Source organism: Pelmatolapia mariae, linkage group LG6 (genome assembly GCF_036321145.2).
Source record: "Pelmatolapia mariae isolate MD_Pm_ZW linkage group LG6, Pm_UMD_F_2, whole genome shotgun sequence".
Lineage (NCBI taxonomy): Eukaryota > Metazoa > Chordata > Actinopteri > Cichliformes > Cichlidae > Pelmatolapia > Pelmatolapia mariae.
The window spans coordinates 2,079,163-2,098,980 of NC_086232.1; the positions used below are offsets into that span (position 1 = coordinate 2,079,163).

Here is a 19,818-nt window from a genome sequence, read left to right on the forward strand (position 1 = left end):
GGTCGGAACCACAGCTTCCGACATAGACGTTAAAAATAAAGGCATTGAATTTTATATTGTGGGTCGTTACTTTTAAATTCAACCTTTTTTGTATATCTTTGAAGTCATTTAATGGGAAAAAAATAACAGTGCCATAGATATTTAAACGCACTGCCGCTGTTTCTAGGCCTAAAATGACTCATGTCGCCTTTTATTTTGAAGCTGGCAGGAGTAACGTCCTGTTTAAGTGTAAGCTGGAAGATGCTAACGTTCAGTTTTATGGAGCACGCGCAAAAATTGTGTTTCACGTTTTTGAGCGCGTGCGATTCTTTTGTTTACAGTTGTGAATTATCTAAGTTTTTTTGTTTATTTGTTTTTTTGTGTGAATTATCTAGGTTCTGTCCTCCGTCAGTAGATAGCGCTCACAGACTCAACGCATGCGCAACTCAGAAATAAATGCGCTCTGACCTGGGCACGATGATGTGTCTACACATGAAAGAAAAATAAACAAACAACCGATTTGAAATAGCATCTTCAGGCATTTTGTTACTAACAGCCTGTTGCAGCTATGTGTTAGGATTTCTTTTATTCAATCTATATTTTAAAAAAAGAAAAAGATAGTTTTTGCCCTAACAAAGGGGTTCCCAAAGTGCTGTCAGCACGCAGTGCATTGTGTCCTTAAAATATTTGAAGGAAACTGGAGAAAAAGAGAAGCGAAAGAATTGACAGGCCTCAGAAACTTCATCTACAAAAGATAAACTGTACCATGTCCAGGACCTGAAAGACCTCATCAGAAAGATTTGTATGCCACTCCATCACATGTATTGGCATGAGGTGAAAGTAAATGTTGCCCTGAGCTCCTGGTTAAAAGCCATGAATGAGACCCCACAAGGGAAACATCTAGAAAAACAAGGAACAGAAAATTTCACATAAAATTTCACAATATGTGAAGTTACAGCCCAATTTCTCCAAATGTATTAGAAAAACAGATAAGTCATAAACGCCTTGATATGCTGATGTTATGTCAGTAATTGATGCAGACATCAAATGTTAAGCCTGTACACACTTTGTCATGGATATAAGAGGACTGATAAAAAAAAAGGTGTACTAATAAATAAATCAAAAATGTTAAGCGATTCATTTGATTTATTCTAAACTGGAAAATAATTTTCTGTCCACCATTTGTGTGACTAACAGTCTCACCTCCAGGTGGCTGTTGTTGTAATTTGGTGACATATAGATAAAACTGGATTCTGCTGTACAGACACTAAGGAGTCCTGTCATGGCCAGTGTGCAATCACACAACCCTGACTGGAGAAAAGGCAGTTTAGAAATTTCAATGACATTACAATTGTTGTACATTACTGTAAAATCAGCGCTGTGAGAGTGACTTTAAGATCACAGCTTGATTTAAAACACAATCTAAACTAAAGGTTATTGCCCCTGGAAATAGCTCTAAGATATTAAGACAGTGAGATCAAAGGATGGCCAAAAATGTACTTTGAAATGAGATCTTCTTGTTTCATTGGAACAGTAAAGTACGATGACAAGAAAGAATAAGTAAGAACGAGTATCACTGCTAAGGAGTTTAATGTTTTACATGCAGACTCGGGGCTGCTTGTCTCCTCTTGGCATTTAAACGTTGGAAGCTGAAAATTTAGCTGAAAATTTCACAACACTGTGTTTCCTTTTCCCATCAAACATTTCTTTCAGTCATCTATCAGTGTGATATGTGACTAATGTTTTTTTTTAAGTAAAAACCAATAACCACAAAGTACACAAATACAAGATTAAATATTTTATTTATCAAAGATACATGATTACTCATACAAAAAAAACATTATAACATAGTCAAAAATGTTTTATGAAACTCTGACACTTTCAAAGCATAAGAACAAAGGTTCTTATGCACACGCACACACACACACACACACACGCACACACACACACACACACACACACACACACACACACACAAACATGCACAGGTGCCCTAAAAAAGTTGTCTAAAGGTAAACTTTTTGGCTTAAAATGACAAAAGCACACCATTATGAATTATTCCATAGTCATCATTCCATCCTAGTCATCATCCTAGTCCATCGCCATATTATTAGGATCATATTTTTTGGTGCTATGATTATGGATTTTTACCGAGTTATCATATATATCATCACTTTTACTTCAGTTTATGCCCTATCTTATCATAAGTCCTTCTTTACAATTCGCTACATATATTTGATTTTGTAATATAAACAATGAACAGTATTGGCTCCATTACAGACCACCCCTGGGGGACATCACAAGAAATGTCCAAGCATAATGAGGAATATTCTCTCAACTTCCTGTCATTTCCTGTCACAGTGTTTCGCTTAAATAATAATAATTTCACCCCCTCCCTCTAGAAATACTCATGCATACTGTACCTGTAATCTCATTGAGTCAGTTAATGCTGGTGATGTGTAACTGTGTGATCTGAATCTGTATTGATTGTCAGAGAGTAATTTATGTTTATCTCAGAACGTTTCAAATAACATATTTCTAGTTATGTATATCTGCAGTTTTATACAGCAGCACAACATGACTTATTTCCTATTGATGTGATGCAGATGTTGGTTAGTGGTTCTGAGATCTCTTCTATGACCTGCTCAATAATTAACAATTCTTATAGTGACATCATTACAATCAGTGGATATTTTCTATTCACACCTGTTTACAATACAGTTATTTCCATATTTATTATTATTTTTCCAAATATATCTGCTCACTCCATCATGTCATAGAAAGAGGGAAACATTGCCTCTGTTGATGAATCCAAACCCATGATGTCATCCTCGTAGCTGACATCATTTTTAACCCTTTGCTTGTTTTATTTAAAAAAATCTTTTATTATTATTTATTTTTTATTTTATTCCTATTTCACAGCCTTATAGCAAACATATGAGCTATATTTCAAGCATTGAATTTACACTGTAATGATGTGTTTGTTTGATGGTGCAGTAGCTGGTGTGCAGATAGTTCCCTCATCACTTCCGCCAACGTGAACAGGAAAAACATGTCAGTAGGACACAGAGGGAGGAGCGGGGGGGTCGTCACTCCTATGAATATGGTGGGGGTTGTTTTTTTTATGTTTAATTGAGAAATGATCCTCCAAAATAAATCATGTCATATTACAGCAGCTGCTGTGTTTCATTTTTATTTTATACTTATTTCATCTGTTCGTTTATCTTTCTTCATTGGTTTGTACATTTGTTTATTTTAATGTCAAAATGTGTGTCATTGCCACAGTGCTGCACTTCCGGCTCAACTGCTGGTTCGGGATCGGTTTCCTGCAGTAAGGCGCAAGTGTTCCCGCCACAGACTGACCTCAGATCAGCTGTTGGGGTTAGCCTCTGCCTCCCCATCCTCTCCAATCAGAGCTCCGTCCTGTCTGTGCCAAGTGTTGAACTCGACAGAGGTGGGAGGGGGTTTAAAGGAAGTTGTACTACTTGGTCTTCAAAATAAGAGTCTGGAACTGAACCCTCAGGGTAACCTTACAAAAATAGAGAAAAAATAAATACTTTACTTTAAAAGCACCAAATAAAGCATGATGATGTATCAACTCTTTCAATAATATTCTTGCTAATAAGCTGTTGTGTGATTTGTGCAACCGTTTAGGTTTATGCAGTCCTGTCCTGACTGTGAACTTGTTCCATACATGCATCACGTAGAAAGCATTTTCCCAGTAAACACTCTGTAGCGTTAGTTAGTACCTCTGTCTCTGCAAACCTTCCGTTTGTATTGTTGTAACTCAGCTCAGGCTTTGTTGCTGTATATTCAATCTAATCCATCACAAACAAACAAACAACCCTGAATAAATACTCGATTAAGAGTTTTGCTGTGAAGTTTCGAGCAGGAAGCAGTCCGAGTGCCTCTCGGGCGCTTGGTTCGGCCACTTTCGTTTGTGATATCCGTCCCAGCCTGCTCCCGGTGAAGCACGGAGACACACGGGATTAGGAGCAGCAGACGCTCCGGCCCTCGGAGCGCAGGACGTCCCCGGTCACACCGACGTGGAAAAGAGGTGAGCCGTCTATCTGTGCCTGTGGAAGCTCCCGTTATCAGCAGCGAGGGAGGCGCATTACAGGGAGGATCAGGACGCTGCATCAGCGGGACTCTTTATTCTAAAGCAGCAGGTTTAATGGGGCCTGTCAGTCTTAGTTAGTCAGGCAGTCTGGTGGAGCCAGCCCGATGTGATTGGGTGGAGGTGGTGGTCACTCTGGCTGCTGGTGCCATGGTTCCAGGCGGAGATGGGCCCGAGCTTCTGTTCTGCGGCGCAAACAGCGCAGTGATACGCAATAATGCGGATCGTGCTCTCTTGCTGTAAATCCACCTGCAGCCACAGTAAGGGGTGCTGTTCCTAATAATGTGCCTTTAATGCTTCTGCAGGGATCTGCGTGTATGGCCGGCTCCCGGTGCCGTGGAACTGCGGCATCCATCAAACTTGCGGGATGACGGAAGGAACCGAGCCTCCTCTCTCACCCACACGCTGAGGAGGCGTTCATGGGCAGCGGGAATTCCAAACACTGCGTGACTTGGAAGAGTTGAAACTTTGTCAGCCAGGAGCTGTTGGGGACTTGGCCGGGGGCAGCATGGGGGGATGATGAACAGATGAGACGTTTGACTCAGTAACGGAAGAAGGACATAAACTGAGCAGTAACCTACAGCACACATTGGGGTGATGCCTGCAACGAAGATGCGACCACAGCAGCGCCGTGGTTAAACAATACTGTCGGCTCATTGGTCTTTGTGACGCTATGATGGTGGGAGGCCCCATCACCTCGTACCCGAGGACTGCGGCGGTCTGAGAAACAGGGTTCCAGAGCATCTGGAGAACTGTCAGCACTATGGACTACCATTCCGAGTGCTGCTTCTGCGACCCTGAGGAGGGTCACGGCAGCCTAGATGAGCCAGCTCTTCATAGCATCCACGCACCCAACCGGATCCGGCCCTCCTCGTACCGAGCCTTGAGGAGTGCTGTGTCCAGCCTGGCCCGCATCGATGACTTCTTCTGTGAGAAGATCGGTTCAGGCTTCTTCTCTGAGGTCTTCAAGGTATGTGACCTCACCTTCTGAGTCAACTGCAGCGTCAGAGTAGTCCTCTGCTGGTGTGCTCCATAATCCTCCAGTGAAGAAGCCATGCTTCCTTCATCTTCCCACACATTCAGATAGACAGACAGTGGCTGGGGTCTGACACTTTATAGCAGGTGTGGGGAACTCCTCGAGGGTCAGTGTCCTGCAGGTTTTAGATGTGTTCCTGACCCAACACAGATGATCCACATGTCTAAATGACCTCCTCAACATGTCTTAAAGTTCTCCAGAGGCCTGATGATGAACTAATCATGTGATTCAGGTGATATCTAAAACCTGCAGGATGCCGGCCCTCCCTGCCCTGCTTTATAGCCTTTACAGATGATTTTCCTCTGCTGAGAAAATCAGTTTGTCCTGCTTTTGTTTTTGCTAGATTTCTGCTAGCTTTAGATGTTAGAGGTGAAAGGTGTGTGGGACAGTTGAACAGTCCCACACACCTAGTTGTGGTTAGTTGACAGTTTATTGTCAACTAATGCAGACTGACAGGAATTTGGAAAGTAGGATGGCATTTATTGTATTGTTGTAAATGTTTCTGAAGTAGAAATTTCCTGTTTTGTGGTCCTGGATGTGAATTTTTGATTCTCTGAGCACACGTTTTAATAAGATTTTGCAAAAAGACCACATTTGGAGAGTTGAGGGTTTAGCAGTGACACGAATCATTTTGTCACTCACACCGCAGACTTTATTCACAATAGAACACAGAAAAGAAATAAAACTTTTAAACTGAGAAAAAGTACCATTTAAGAAAAATATTAGCCCGTTTGTAATTTGATGGCAGCCGTACAGCTCAAACACTTGGGACAGGGCTGTGATTCCCACTGTGTAGCATCCCCCTCTATTCTCTGAGAGAAGGCTAAAGTCTGGGATCTGGGACCAGACTAGTACCTGGATGTTTGGGAGAGGAATATGGGCCCACTGTCTAATAGAGGATTCTAGCTGCTCAATAGTCCTGGGTCGTCTTTATTGTATTTTTCTGTTTTCCATTGCTCGGTGACAGTCTGGAGAGCAGACAGGTCAGTTCACCATCTTGACTCTTGTACTATGAAGCTGTGCTGTTGGAATAGATACAGTGTGTGATCTGAGCTGCAGCCAGTTGCTCCCCCTGGATCATTTTTAGCCTTTTAGTTTTGTTGTTTCGGTTTGTTTGTTTTAGGTGTTTTTCAGTCACATACTTTAAGTTATATTCGTTTGTTAGACATCAGACAGTTAAAATGTTCTACCTGCTGTGAGTTTGTAGTTGTTATTAATAATACTTTGTTGTCAGCTAATAAGCTATTGATTTATTACTTATGCCATGATCCACAACCTGAAAAGAATATGTGACGGCACATAAAGCCACCACTGGTGACAGTCATGTATCCCTGCACTGTAGTGTTTGTGAGACTAAATGAAATATGAACTCGTGCAGGTTAACCCTCTATACCTGATTAGTATTCCCATAGAGCGCTCCAGATTCCCGAGAACTTTGAAGGAAACACTTGAATATGTCGAATAAACCACTGAAAAGTGTTAATTTATATTTTCCATGACCGTATGATGGGATTTTAGGTGGGTGTGGTGTAGGCGTAGGAGAAGTGTTCACCCCAGCTGGTCGCAGCAGATGGCCCCGCCCCTCCCTGAGCCTGGTTCTGCCGGAGGTTTCTTCCTGTTAAAAGGGAGTTTTTCCTTTCCACTGTCACCAAAGTGCTTGCTCATAGGGGGTCATATGATTGTTGGGTTTTTCTCTGTATGTATTATTATTCCTTGTGATAAAGGGTCTGATTACATTGGTACATCATCTGAGACGTCAGAGTGATGATGCTCCACCTCAAAGCTTCAGTAAGACCAGCACAAGTTTAGGATATCCTCGTCACCCCTTGGTTATGGTTGCAGCAGACACTCTCTGACCTGTTTCTGGCTCCTTTCACAACATTTCGCAGCCTCCTCTGGAGCACACAGACATGGATGCTTCACACTGGGCATGTTGACAGCGGAGCTAAACAGCCTTCTGACAGGATACAAACTACAGCCAGTGTGTTTTGATTTGTCAGGGAAACATGGAAACTATTTGATGCGCATATATCTGTTTTTAATCCTAATTTATGATTAAGTGTCTCTAGTCTGTGGTATACACTTGCCGGCCAGTGGCAGTTGTTATTAGTCAACAGTGGGATACAGAAGGTTAAACAGAGCATATGTGTGTGGGCGGAGTCACAGGCCCATTATGGCAGTTTGGTTTTGATTGATCAAAGTGTTCCTGAGAGGATTTCATTTCCTGTTGGGGAGTTTTTCCAACTTGTCCAACTCTGAGTTATTAGTGGCACCAACTGTGCTTGAGGCACAAGCTTGGACCCGTTTTACGGCTCCAGTACCCACTCAAGTACCAGATTTACATCAACTGGTGCCAGTTGATCTGTGGCTATGGGAAGGGCTACCCCAATAAATTCACTGATGACTGCAGGACACTTTCCCCAGTTTTTGCCAGCGCTATCACAATATCACTGCACTTCACTCACGATACTATATTATGGCAATTTTCACCTTTTTTTTAATTACAAATGATGTCGTCAAAGTTTAACTTTGACAGTATCGGTTTGATCCAACATGACAAAGTTGTGGTATTGTGAAGCGCTGTCACTGAAACCTGGCGTAAATGTTGCCATAAGAAAGAGTCGTCCTGCTGTCGGTCTGATATCAGTCTAACTGAATGGGCTCAAGTTAGCAATTACATGGAATCTGTTTCAGACAGGACGAGCACTGACTACCATCAGAGACTCTCTGACTTTTAAAAAGGGAGTTCTTCCTCCCCACAGTCAATGTAGGAGATCATCTGATTTCAGTGCTATATGAGTGAACCATTATGAACCATTATGAACCATTATGAACTGGTGATATACAAATGAGATTGTATTGAACTGAGAAGAGGAGACAAAGGAAAACCAAACATGTGCAAAGCTTTTAAGACTTGTTTTCTTCTTCCTTTCCAGGAATAGAAAACATTATCACCAAGCTGTTCAGCAAACCACTCACAGCAGGGTCTTCACTCCAGTGTCTTTATGTTTGTGTTAATGCTCAGAATGAAAACGATGTTGGAACAAAAACAGCACAGATGAATGATTCCTCACTGACACTCACTCCTCTCTTTTTTTAATCAACGGGGAAAGTTTTCGTTTAAAGCCTTCATTCAGTGTAACAGTGGACACTTAAATTAGCATGTTTCTTCATTTGGCATCATTCATTGGAAATATCTCATTAACTACTTGAGTTTTCAAATCGGTCACCATTTTCCAAGATGGCCACCACTTCCTGTACAGGAAACAGCTGTTCTCCTACAGAATTCCAGCTACTCAGTCAGTTTTAGAGCTTTTACTCTTATTTCTTTTTGACTGTACAGAAGTCAGACTGATATCTTAACAAACATCTCCATGGCTCCTTTTCAACAAAGACACAGTTTAACAATTTCCCAAAAGAAAAAATCTTATTCAGAAATACACAAGTCAGCTTGTAAAAACATTGATTTGAATCCACATTTTACATTTCTGATTTTAGCCTCATATAGAAACAGAAACTTTCCTGTGGTCAGATTTAGTGAATCATATGTGTGCAATTTAAAACTCCATGGGGCGGAGCAACAAATACCTGCAGTCCTGGATGTTGTCTCATCCATGGATTCAGGTTTGCATGTACACTTCATCAGCTGCTGACAGCTCTCAGTACACATCCACACTCAGCATTAGAGGCTGACGCGACTGCCTCGGTTAGTGCCTGAGGATGTAGCTCCCTTAAACCTTGCATAGCAGTTACACTGCAGTAGGTAAGCAAGTGCAAGGTCTGTCACTGATTTACCAAACATCAAGTAATATTTGATACTGGACCTACAGTACTGATGCATTCATTCGTCAAAGGGCCCATGAAATATTAACTATGATGGCTCAGCAGTCTGAGGTCAAGCTGAAGGCTGCCAGCATCCTTTTTCATTTTTCCAAAGACTGTTTCAGTTCTCATCCAAACAGCTTCATAATTTGTAAACTGCTGATGTGAAGTTCCAGATATTTTACCCCCTAGTGAGGTTGTCACCTTGTCCTAATGGTAGTCGATCCACCCTGTCAAAACGCCAAATCACAACAACAGTTACCCCAGGGCCTTCACACTGTAAGGTAGAGGTCCTAAAATGACTGAGAGAACCCCAGCTGCCTCCTGTGAGCGAGCACAGTGAACCTGTGACCTTAATGACCTCATGTGACCACGTGCATTCGCTCTTTTTTTTTTTGTCTCGTGTAGACTTTTATTTTATGCTCAGCAGGAAAGAAGAAGCCGCTGTTGTCGTCTGTTGTGTGGTTGAAGATAACCACTCGGATGCTCCTGGGCCTTGGTCCCTCTCAGCATTTCTTATACTCCAACTCCATCCAGTCATGCATCCAGAGCAATGTGCATGTTGGCAAGAGTGTGAAATAGAGCAGCATATGTTGCAGCCACGGTGGAGCCGTGCAGCAGTGTCAGTACCAACAGTTACACAACTCTTCTGGTTCAGGTTTAATTATCGCTGTACATTAGTGGTCTCTTATCATTACCATAACACAATAATAAAACAATAATGCTAATGTGGGAGCTAGGCAGCAAATGCTATCAGTCCTATCCATCTGTATTAATGGACAGTGTTCATTTACAGTTTTTCTCCATTGGTTTGGCTCATTTCTTGAAACAGAAATTACATTCTCAAAACTCTAAGATCATTTGGCAAAACACTCTTACAGTTTAGCACAACACTATAGCTCACCTGCAAAAGCTCATATCTCTTCCAAGACTGTTCACTCAGGCTTCAATCTAAATCCCTTTCTCATCTAAACAGTCAGTGTCTCCAAAATGGCAAAGATCCTTCTCAATAGCTTTGGCTCATTTCTCGACACAGATCGGACATTCACATCATTCTTGGTGCTTTTGTCAAAATAAACCTGGATGGTTGATCACAACAACATGGTCCACCTGCAAAAGCTCATATCTCTCCTACAACAGTTCACTCATGTGTCAAAACTACATTTCTTGCTAATCTGAATAGTCAGTGCCCCCAAAATGCATCGTCCCTTTGGCATTGTGTGAGTACTGCCATACAGAATGTTTAGATGTTTTGTCACTATGGCAGAGGACCAACAATATACAACAGAAAAGAGTAGCCTCCAAGGTTTGACATCAGATTGCACTCACACTACCAAGGAAATTATAACCATTTTATATTCACACGTAAAGAAAGTTTCATACATATGTAAAAAAAAAATGTACATTACAGTAGTAAATTGTATGAACACAAAATCAAAAAACAAGGACTTATTCAGTGGTCGCTGTACTCATTCTCCCGCTCTTGTCCACTGTCTTCACCCTCCTGATTATTTACACGCTGTTGTCCATCTGGCCACAGATTCTCGTCCACATCACAGCAGATACTTTCTCTTGCGATGCAACGAGGGAAGAAACGGCGTGCATGCCGCAACCATCCCCTGCATTGATCTCCTGTAATGTCGTCACACGCTGCGTCCATAGCATGGAGCAGGGACGGCTGATCCTGAGCATGATGCTCATACACTCTCCACCTCCAAGCAGAGAAAAACTCCTCTATCGGATTGAGGAAAGGAGAGTAAGGTGGTAGGAACCCCATGACCATCCTTGGATGCGTTGCAAACCAGCCCCTAATGAGTGGGCTATGGTGGAAATTGACATTGTCCCACACAATTACATAAATGGGTAGGTGAGACCCTATGAGACCTCTCATTTTCAGGGATAAAATCGGTATAAAGGCGATCCAAGAAGATGAGGAGCTTGTGTGTGTTGTATGGGCCAAGACTGGGGATGTGAGTGGCCACACCATTTTCAGAAATGGCAGCACACATAGTTATATTGCCCCCTTGCTGACCTGGGACATCCACTGTGGCCCGGTGGCCAATAATATTACGGCCACGTATTCGACCCTTGGCCAGGTTGAAGCCAGCTTCATCCACGAACACCAGGATGTGAGGGGTCTCATGTCCTTCCAATGCCATTATTCTCTAAAATAGAGTAAAGAACATAAAATCAGTCATACAGAAGAGTCATATACTACAGTTAGACAATTACATGTTCTCCCCCACAGGTTCAATATACTACAGGCCACTACTCCAGTGGTTCTAAACTAGTGATGAGGAAGTACTGCAGGGGCATGTGATAGAAAGGGGAGTGGGAAATACTGATGACTCACTGAGATGTTACAGTAAAACCTACAGTATTAGACAGATTTGATTGGGAGACAACAAAATAAGGATTATAATGAGAATTGTATCATACAGTAAACTGCAGTTTTCTGTTGAAATTGTTGAAGTCAGATGCAGCAAATACTGATTCTGAAATCAGGTAAAGGAGGTATTGAAACCAAATAAGTGAACTACTGCTTACTGTGATTACAGGTAAGGTTATAATGAGAGACAACCAGTAACTGACTTACATTTACATACTGGTAGCGCAGCTCCTTCACTCTGTCAGAGTTCCTCTCAAATGGTACCCTGTAGATTTGTTTCATTGTCATCTGATGCTCCTTCAAACCCGTTCTATTGTGGAGATGCTTATTGTGTTTATATTCTGGAATATATGATTGTCCTGAAGGATGGCATCACGGATCTGTCTCAATGTGATGGCATTATTTGCCATCACCATGTTACAAATCTCTCTTTCCTGTTGTTCATTGAGCAGTTTTCCTCTGCCACCCACGCGAGGTTGTCGTCCAATCCTACACATAGAACAGAATACAGTAAGTTACCAGTGTAATTGTATTATTGTTTTACTCACAGTAACTTCACCACAATCCTAATGCAACATTGCACAGTGACTGGAATACTACTCTAAACTGTATGAATTATGTAATTCCATAGTTTACGGTAATTTGGTCAATATATTTCTTGTCATATTTAGTATCACAACATTCCACTAGTCCTCTCCACCTGCTAGTATAGACCTACTACTGTAGGCAGATGCACACAAAATCTCTACAGTAAGTTATACATTTTTTGCCTCACGCACAGTGCCCTGTCCTATACAACATATAATTCCATCATAGATTACATAGAGTACATACCTGTTTTCCCTGCGAAAGGTTTGGATGATGGAGGAGACTGTAGAGCGAGGCACATTAGGCTGCACTCGACGACCTGCCTCTGCCATTGTGAGGCCATGGTTTATGACATGGTCTATAATTGTTGCCCGAATTTCATTCGGGACAGCACAGTGTCTTCGCGCACCTCGGCCTCTTCCCCCTATTCCTCCACCACGCATTCTCAGTCCTCCTCTTCTTCTTCTTCTTCCTCCTCTTCCTTGGGGGAGAACATCCCCTTGTCCGTTTGCTTGGCCTTGTCTATCCATGTTCAGAGATCGGACTGGCTCTGGTCAAGCTCTATATATCTGTGTTTGGCAGCACACAATCATGGAACACACCTGTGTGTGACACTCCCCCTTCGTTAGTCTAGTTTCACCTGACTGTCAACGACTGTCATCAATTTATCAAATATTCAAAGAAATTCATATATGGTATTCATGGTATTATGTTCTTGACCAATTTTGACAATTGAACAGACAGTTGTGCATGTGAGTACTTATACAATGAAATCATGCTGACATGTTTTGGAGAGAATGATCATTAGACTGGGAATCAACTAATCAGTTTAGATCTACAAGATCTATTCATTTGGAAAATGTGCTAAATGTGGGCTAACTGTATAACTGTATAACTGTAGGCTACTTGTACTTAACCATTTGCAAAGATGCACTGAGACAATTGAGACATGTACTAAGGCATTTGCCATTTGATAAAATGAATGAGAAATGCCATTCTGTTGTGAACATTTGCCAAGAGGTTTGGAGGTTTGTCCATGTTATTTTGAGAATGTAATTTCTGTTTCAAGAAATGAGCCAAACCAATGGAGAAAAACTGTAACAGGCTAATGCATCTGTGTATCGTTTCAGTTTGTAGAAACAGTAGCAGCATAAAAAAACAGCTTTACCTAAAAAAGTGTTCATTATTATTTATACCTTTAAAGTTATGTTACTCCCATTTTCAGAATTGTCACTGTTGGTATTGTTTGTATTACATGTGTTGCCATACAGGTGCATCACCCTGTTGGTGGGTTACCCTGCTGTTACCTTGAGTTAGCCATATGTAGAAGTATGTTCATGTGTGAGCTACAACCACCTTCCAACATCAACCATTTCCCCATATTCATGTTATCACATTATGTATGCGTATAAGACATTTGCCTTACATGCAAAAGAGCACTGGTTAGAGAGGAGACACAAGCCCAGCCGAGGGTGGTCACAAGCTGCTGTAGTCCTAGCCTGGGTAAATGGGACGGTTGCAACCCAACAAGTCTGAAGTTCCTTTATATGTGGTACAAAGACTTCTGTGGTCAACTTTCACACATGTGGTTTGATACCAGGATTATTCAAAAAGTCGTGTTAACTCTGTCTCAGATGTGGTTGGGTTTCCAGAGCTGGTGCTCATCAAGCAGCTCCCAATTTTAAATGTAAACTGGCTAAAGACACAATAGTTACGAGTATGTGTGTCATTATTGTAAACAGCTGCACCTGTAGTGTGAAGTTTTCTGCTGCACTGCATCACTTCCCCCAAAGTAGAGCAGCTCAATCGCATTAAGTAAAGCTGCTGTGTGACTACAGTGTAGAGCTTTGTGTCTGCTGCTCATTGCCTGCAAACTTGGTGCTGTTACACAAAAAGCCGAGTGTAAAACCTTCTTTCTTTATTTACTTCCTTTTTTTAATACCTCTTTTTGTAAGAAGTAACAAATATGCAGAAGATGGATGGAAGCACATTTAGGGGCATTTTGCACCACAGTCCACTTTTCTTCCAGGTAACCGTGTGTGTACAGCCTGCATGTGCAGCGCTCGAGAAGATGTGAAGCCATGCAAAGCAGCACGCCTTATTATTAGCTCAGGGAGAGGTTTATACAAAGTGGAGATTTTTCTTCTTATAAGCCAAAGGTTCACCCCCCCCACAGCCAAAGAAAGAGCAAAAGCTTTTATTGTCAGTGTGAAAGTGCAGACGTGAGTGTGGAAACGTCACCTTATTTCTGACCATTTTAATTGTCTCAGACATAAATGAATGAATGCTTTTGGTGTTTTCCACACTTAAACTTGGATATTTTGCAGCTTGTTCTTAGAATTGTCTTGTTTGCTCACCAGAAAAATCCGTTTGCACATGGTTTCATTCTCTAAAATGGAAAAAATTCAAGATTCAAGATTTTTATTTGCCATTTGTGCACAGGACCAACAGTCCATGCACATTTCAATTCTTATGCAGAGCTCTCTAGGACAAGTCACATTTTTAAAAGGTAAAAGCAAAGCAATGGCTGCTGTGCAGGTCTTCTTAGGTTTGCCCTCACATGCTGCCAGAGACATTACAGTGTTGGACACGGGGACCAGCGGGGACAGACTGGATGGACCGTAGGGTCAAATGCATCGTGTCCACTTCTTTTATTCCATTTATTTGTTTTGAAATGAGACTGTGTGTTTTAAGTTTTAACAAATGCATGTTTGTTAAAGTAATTAATAATTGGGATTACAATTACTGATCAAAAGAATTAATGCACATTTTACCATATTCTGGGAGCACTTCTTCCATGTTTATTGTTTGGTTTGTTTTGTAGCTAAAGACAGCATATTTAAGATTGCATATTCAGCAACACGGCTGAGCTCTAAATAATCAAATAATGCTAGCAAGCATGATGAGTCAGCTACATCTATAAACTGTGTAGATGCTACACACAGATGAGATCTGCTGCACTGCTGTGTTTGGCCCTTCCTGATTTCCTATTTTTTGTATGTTTGTTACTTAAATGTTTCAGACCGTCAAACAAATTTAAATATTAGACAAAGATAACACAACTAAATAGAAAATGCAGTTTGTTATTGAAGGTGTTAATTATAAAGGGGAACAAGAATCCAAACCCAGGCCTGATTACCTGTTCTAAATCAAGAAATCACTTAAATAGGACGTGCCTGACAAAGCAGACCAAAAGATCCTCAAAAGCCGGACGACATGCCGCGATCCGAGGAAATGCAGGAACAGCTGAGAAACAAAGTAACTGAGATCTCTCAGTCTGGAAAGGGTTATAAGGCCATTTCTAAAGCTGTGTGAGAGCCATCATCCACCAATGGTGAAAACATGGAACAGCTGAAAGAGCGGCCGGCTGACTAAGTTACCCCAAGAGTGCAGCGACGACTCATCCAACGGGTCACAAAAGAGCCCAGCATCCAAAGAACTGCAGGCCTCACTTGCCTTAAATCAAAGCAAAATCAAAGCAAATCAAATCAGTTTTATTGTCACATCACATGTGCAGGTACACTGGTACAGCACTGCGAGGGAAATCCTTGTGTGCGAGCTTCACAAGCAACACAGGTGCAAAATGCAATAACAGAAGAACAAGCAAAATATAAGAATGGGAATCTGAGAATTATAAGAATAAATATATGTGCATTACTGAATATGTATATCTACCTGTGTGTGTGTGTGTGTGTGTGTGTGTGTGTGTGTGTGTGTGTGTGTGTGTGTGTATACATATATATACATCTATATAAAAAAAAAATAAAAATAAAATCTACAGAGGTTAGCAGTTGAAAATGTGCAGAACAAGTGGCATTTATCTACAGTATGGAGTGCATAATGTTGAAGTTCCAGTAGTGAAGATGAGGTGTCTGTGAAGTGTTCAGCAGTCTGATGGCCTGATGGAAAAAGCTGTCTCTCAGTCTGCTGGTACGGGACCAGATACTGCAGAACCTCCTGATGCTGCAGAACCTCCTTCCTGATGAAAGTAGTCTGAACAGTTTATGGCTGGGGTGACTGGAGTCCTTGATGATCCTCCCCACTTTCCTCAGGCACCGCTTCCTGTAGATGTCCTGGAGGGAGGGAAGCTCACCTCCAATTATCCGTTCAGCACACCGCACTACTCTCTGGAGAGGTTTGCGGTTGTAAGCGGTGCTGTTGCTGTACCAGGTGGTGATGCGTCCAGTGAGGATGCTCTCAATGGCACAGCGATAGAAGGTCCTGAGGATGCGGGGGCTCATGCCGAATCTTTTCAGTCTCCTGAGAAAGAAGAGGCGCTGCTGCGCCTTCTTCACTGTTTTTTTTATGTGTACTGACCACGTAAGATCCTCCGCCACATGTACACCTAGGAAACAGAAGCTGCTCACTCTCTCCACAGCAGCGCCGTTGATGGTGATGGGGGTGTGTGCTTCTCTGCACCTCCTCCCTGTCCACTATCAACTCCTTTGTCTTTGCGACGTTGAGGGTGAGATGGTTCTCTCAGCATCAGTGGGGCGCTGACCTCCTCCCTGTCAGCTGTCTCATCACCTTTGGTGATAAGACCCACCACTGTAGTGTCCTCTGCATACTTCACAGTGATGTTGGAGTTGCTAGTGGCCGTGCAGCCGTAGGTGTAGAGTGAGTACAGGAGAGAGTTAAGGTCAGTGTTCATGACTCCGCCATGCAGGCCATTGTTGCCCAGAGTCTTTCTTATGGCAGAGTTCAAAGACGAAACCCACTGCTGAGCAAAAGAACCATAAAGGCTCGATAACCAGAAAACATCTTGATGATCCCCCAGACTTTTGGAAAAACACTCTGTGGACTGACGAGACAAATGTTGACCTTTGAAGCTGTGTGTCCTGTTACATCTGGAGTAAAAGTAACAGCATTTCAGAAAAGGAACATCATACCACAGTAACATATGTTGGTGTTAGTGTGATGGTCTGGGGCTGTTTTGCTGCATCAGCACCTGGAAGACTTGCTGTGGTAAATGGAAGCATGAATTCTGCTGTTTACCAAAACATCCTGATGGAGAATGTCCGCACATCTGTTCATGACCTCAAGCTGAAGCTCACTTGACAATAATCCGAAACACACCAGCAAGTCTACCTCTGCATGGCTTAGGAAAAACAAGATGAAGACTTTGGAGTGGCCAAAGTCCTGACCTGCATCCGATTGAGATGCTGTGGCACGACCTTTGAAAGGTGGTTCGTCCTTGAAAACCCTCCAATGTGCCTGAATTACAGCAAATCTGCAAAGATGAGTGGGCCAGCAGTGCTGTAAGAGACTCATTAACAGTTACTGCAAACGCTTGATTGCAGTTTTTTCTGCTAAGGATGGCCCAACCAGTTATTAGGTTTGGAAGGCAACCGCTCTTTAACACAGGGTTAAATACCTTCATCTGGAAACTGCATTTTGTGTTTACTTGTGTTATCTTTGTCTAATATTTAAATTTGTCTGATGGTCTGAAGCATTTAAGTGTGACAAACATACAAAAAAGTAAATTAGGAAAGTGGCAAACACAGTAATAACATGTTTACTAATTTCACCCACTTCTTGGATTTTCTGTGTCACACAGCAGAGCATATTATATTCGTGTAATAATTCCATTACAGTGCACAATAAGCAACAACAGCACAAAGACCACATAAAATGCAACCAGAGAAGCAGAGACAGCTTCTGCAGTGTTAGTCTTTAACAGTTTTTATTTCAAATGTTATCACTTTTACTTTACAATAAACACGTTCTATCAATATCAGGACTTAAGTCTCCTTCTTGTCAGTTTGAAGGTCCAATCACAACACAACAGTAGCCCTCCATCTCTGATGGAGATGAGCTGGCATACAGGGTGGAGGTAGAGAACAACCTGTAGCTGAACATCCTTAAAACCAAAGAACTCATAATGGACTTCAGGAGGCACAGACAGGTCCACTCCCCTCTCATTATAAGTGGGGAACTGGTGGAATCAGGGTTCTGGGCACCCACATCTCTGCTGATCTCAGCTGGACCCACAACACTATCGCAGTAAAGAAGGCCTTACAGTGACTGCACCTCCCCCGAGGAAGAATAACCTGGACCAGGAGCTGCTGCTGGCCTTCTATAGCTCCTCAGTGGTGTTTGGTACTCAGGAGCCACGACTGGGAACAGGAAGGCTGCGCAGAGGGTCATTAGCACCGCCTAAAAAGTCATTGGCTGCCCTCTGCCCCCCCTGGAGGCCATCACCAGATCCTCCTGTCTCAGGTAAACCAGGGCCATCACAGGTGAACCCTACACCCCGCCCACCACCTGTTTGACCCGCTGCCCCCTGGTTGGCTTTAGGTCAATCAGGTCCCACACCTCCAGACTCCTGGGCCATTCAGACTGTTAACAAGCACTGGTTGTGTGTGTGTGTGTGTGTGTGTGTGTGTGTGTGTGTGTGTGTGTGTGTGTGTGTGTGTGTGTGTGTGTGTGTGTGTGTGTGTGTGTGCGCACATGCGCTCTGCTCAGTAACAGCCCAGTGGATTTGTGCAGATCAGGAGGAGTGATGGGAAATCCAGAAAGCCTATTAGCTGTACTATTAATATACACACACACACACACAAACACAAATGCATGCAAGTGCTTGGAGGTGCAGACACTGCATCAACTTTGCAAGCACCAGTCAGTGACCCTGGTGACCACATGACCTACTGTAGCTGCAGCTCAAACTGTACGTATCAAAATAAGGCGAGGGAGACGGAGTTTATGGCCTCGTCAGGCCATCGTGTTAAAATGTGCAGCTGTGACGAGTCACTTGGACAAACATTTCTCCCAATGAAACATTCAGATGAACAGAATCAGCGTTCTCGGGGTCCAACGTTACAGGATTGTGTTACATGCTGGTCTTAAATTTCACAACTTGAGGTTTTGTGACAGACTTTGTTGAAGCAGAGGTGGAGAGAAGTTCACACTGTGTTAGTCTGTGAACAATCATTCTCTGCCTTTGGCCTTCTCCTTCTCTGTACCAGGTGCAGCACAGGATCACAGGGCAGGTGATGGCACTGAAAATGAACACGCTGGCTAGCAACAAAGCTAACATGCTACGAGAAGTCCAGCTTATGAACAGGCTGTGTCATCCCAACATTCTTAGGTAGGTGTAAGTGTGTTGATTAAAAACTCACCGTTCAATGTTCGATTTTGATTACAGTGAGATTTGAAGAACATTTTTCCCTTTAATAAATAAAATCATCCTTTAAAAACTGCTTTTTGTATTTACTCTGCTGATCTTTGTCTAATATTAAATCTGTTCGATAATCTGAAATATGTAAGTGTGACATATACCAAAAAGATACAAATGAGCAAGGGGGCAAATAGCTTTTAAAAGCACTGTGTATATGTTATACATTAATGTTTGTTCTATATTTATTGCATGAATAAGACCTTTGCCAGAGTTAACTTCAGCACATTTTAACAGGTTCACTCAAACAAAAAAAAAATCCAAAAAAGGTTTTTTACACTTTATTTTTTGTAGACTTTAAAATGGAAATCCCATTTCCCCTCATAAAAGTACGATCAAAAACATACTGAAGCTTAAAATGTGTAATAATAACAATTTACAAAGTCTAAAGTTTTAAAGTTGTGACACAAATGTTCTATTCAATTCAATTCAATTCAATTTTATTTATATAGCGCCAAATCACAACAAAAGTCGCCTCAAGGCGCTTTATATTGTACAGTAGATAGCACAATATTAAATACAGAGAAAAACCCAACAATCATATCATATGACCCCCTATGAGCAAGCACTTTGGCGACAGTGGGAGGGAAAAACTCCCTTTTAACAGGAAGAAACCTCCGGCAGAACCAGGCTCAGGGAGGGGCGGGGCCATCTGCTGTGATTGGTTGGGGTGAAAGAAGGAAAACAGGATAAAGACATGCTGTGGAAGAGAG

The 19,818-nt window shown here is 42.1% G+C and overlaps 1 protein-coding gene across 2 annotated transcripts in view; it reads left to right on the plus strand.

Annotated features, from left to right (window-relative positions):
- Positions 1 to 3,871: 3,871 nt before the first annotated feature.
- The window catches only part of tesk1a (testis associated actin remodelling kinase 1a), a 30,766-nt gene continuing 14,819 nt past the window's right edge, over positions 3,872 to 19,818 (plus strand). Inside the window, exons 1-3 of one of the 2 annotated variants that reach the window (XM_063475624.1) lie at positions 3,872 to 4,036; positions 4,402 to 5,066; positions 18,897 to 19,018. In XM_063475624.1, coding sequence (XP_063331694.1) covers positions 4,860 to 5,066; positions 18,897 to 19,018 — 329 coding nt within the window. In that variant the 5' untranslated portion in view covers positions 3,872 to 4,036; positions 4,402 to 4,859. Of the gene's footprint in view, positions 4,037 to 4,401; positions 5,067 to 18,896; positions 19,019 to 19,818 lie in introns of those variants that run through there. The other variant, XM_063475625.1, reaches the window with a different exon arrangement.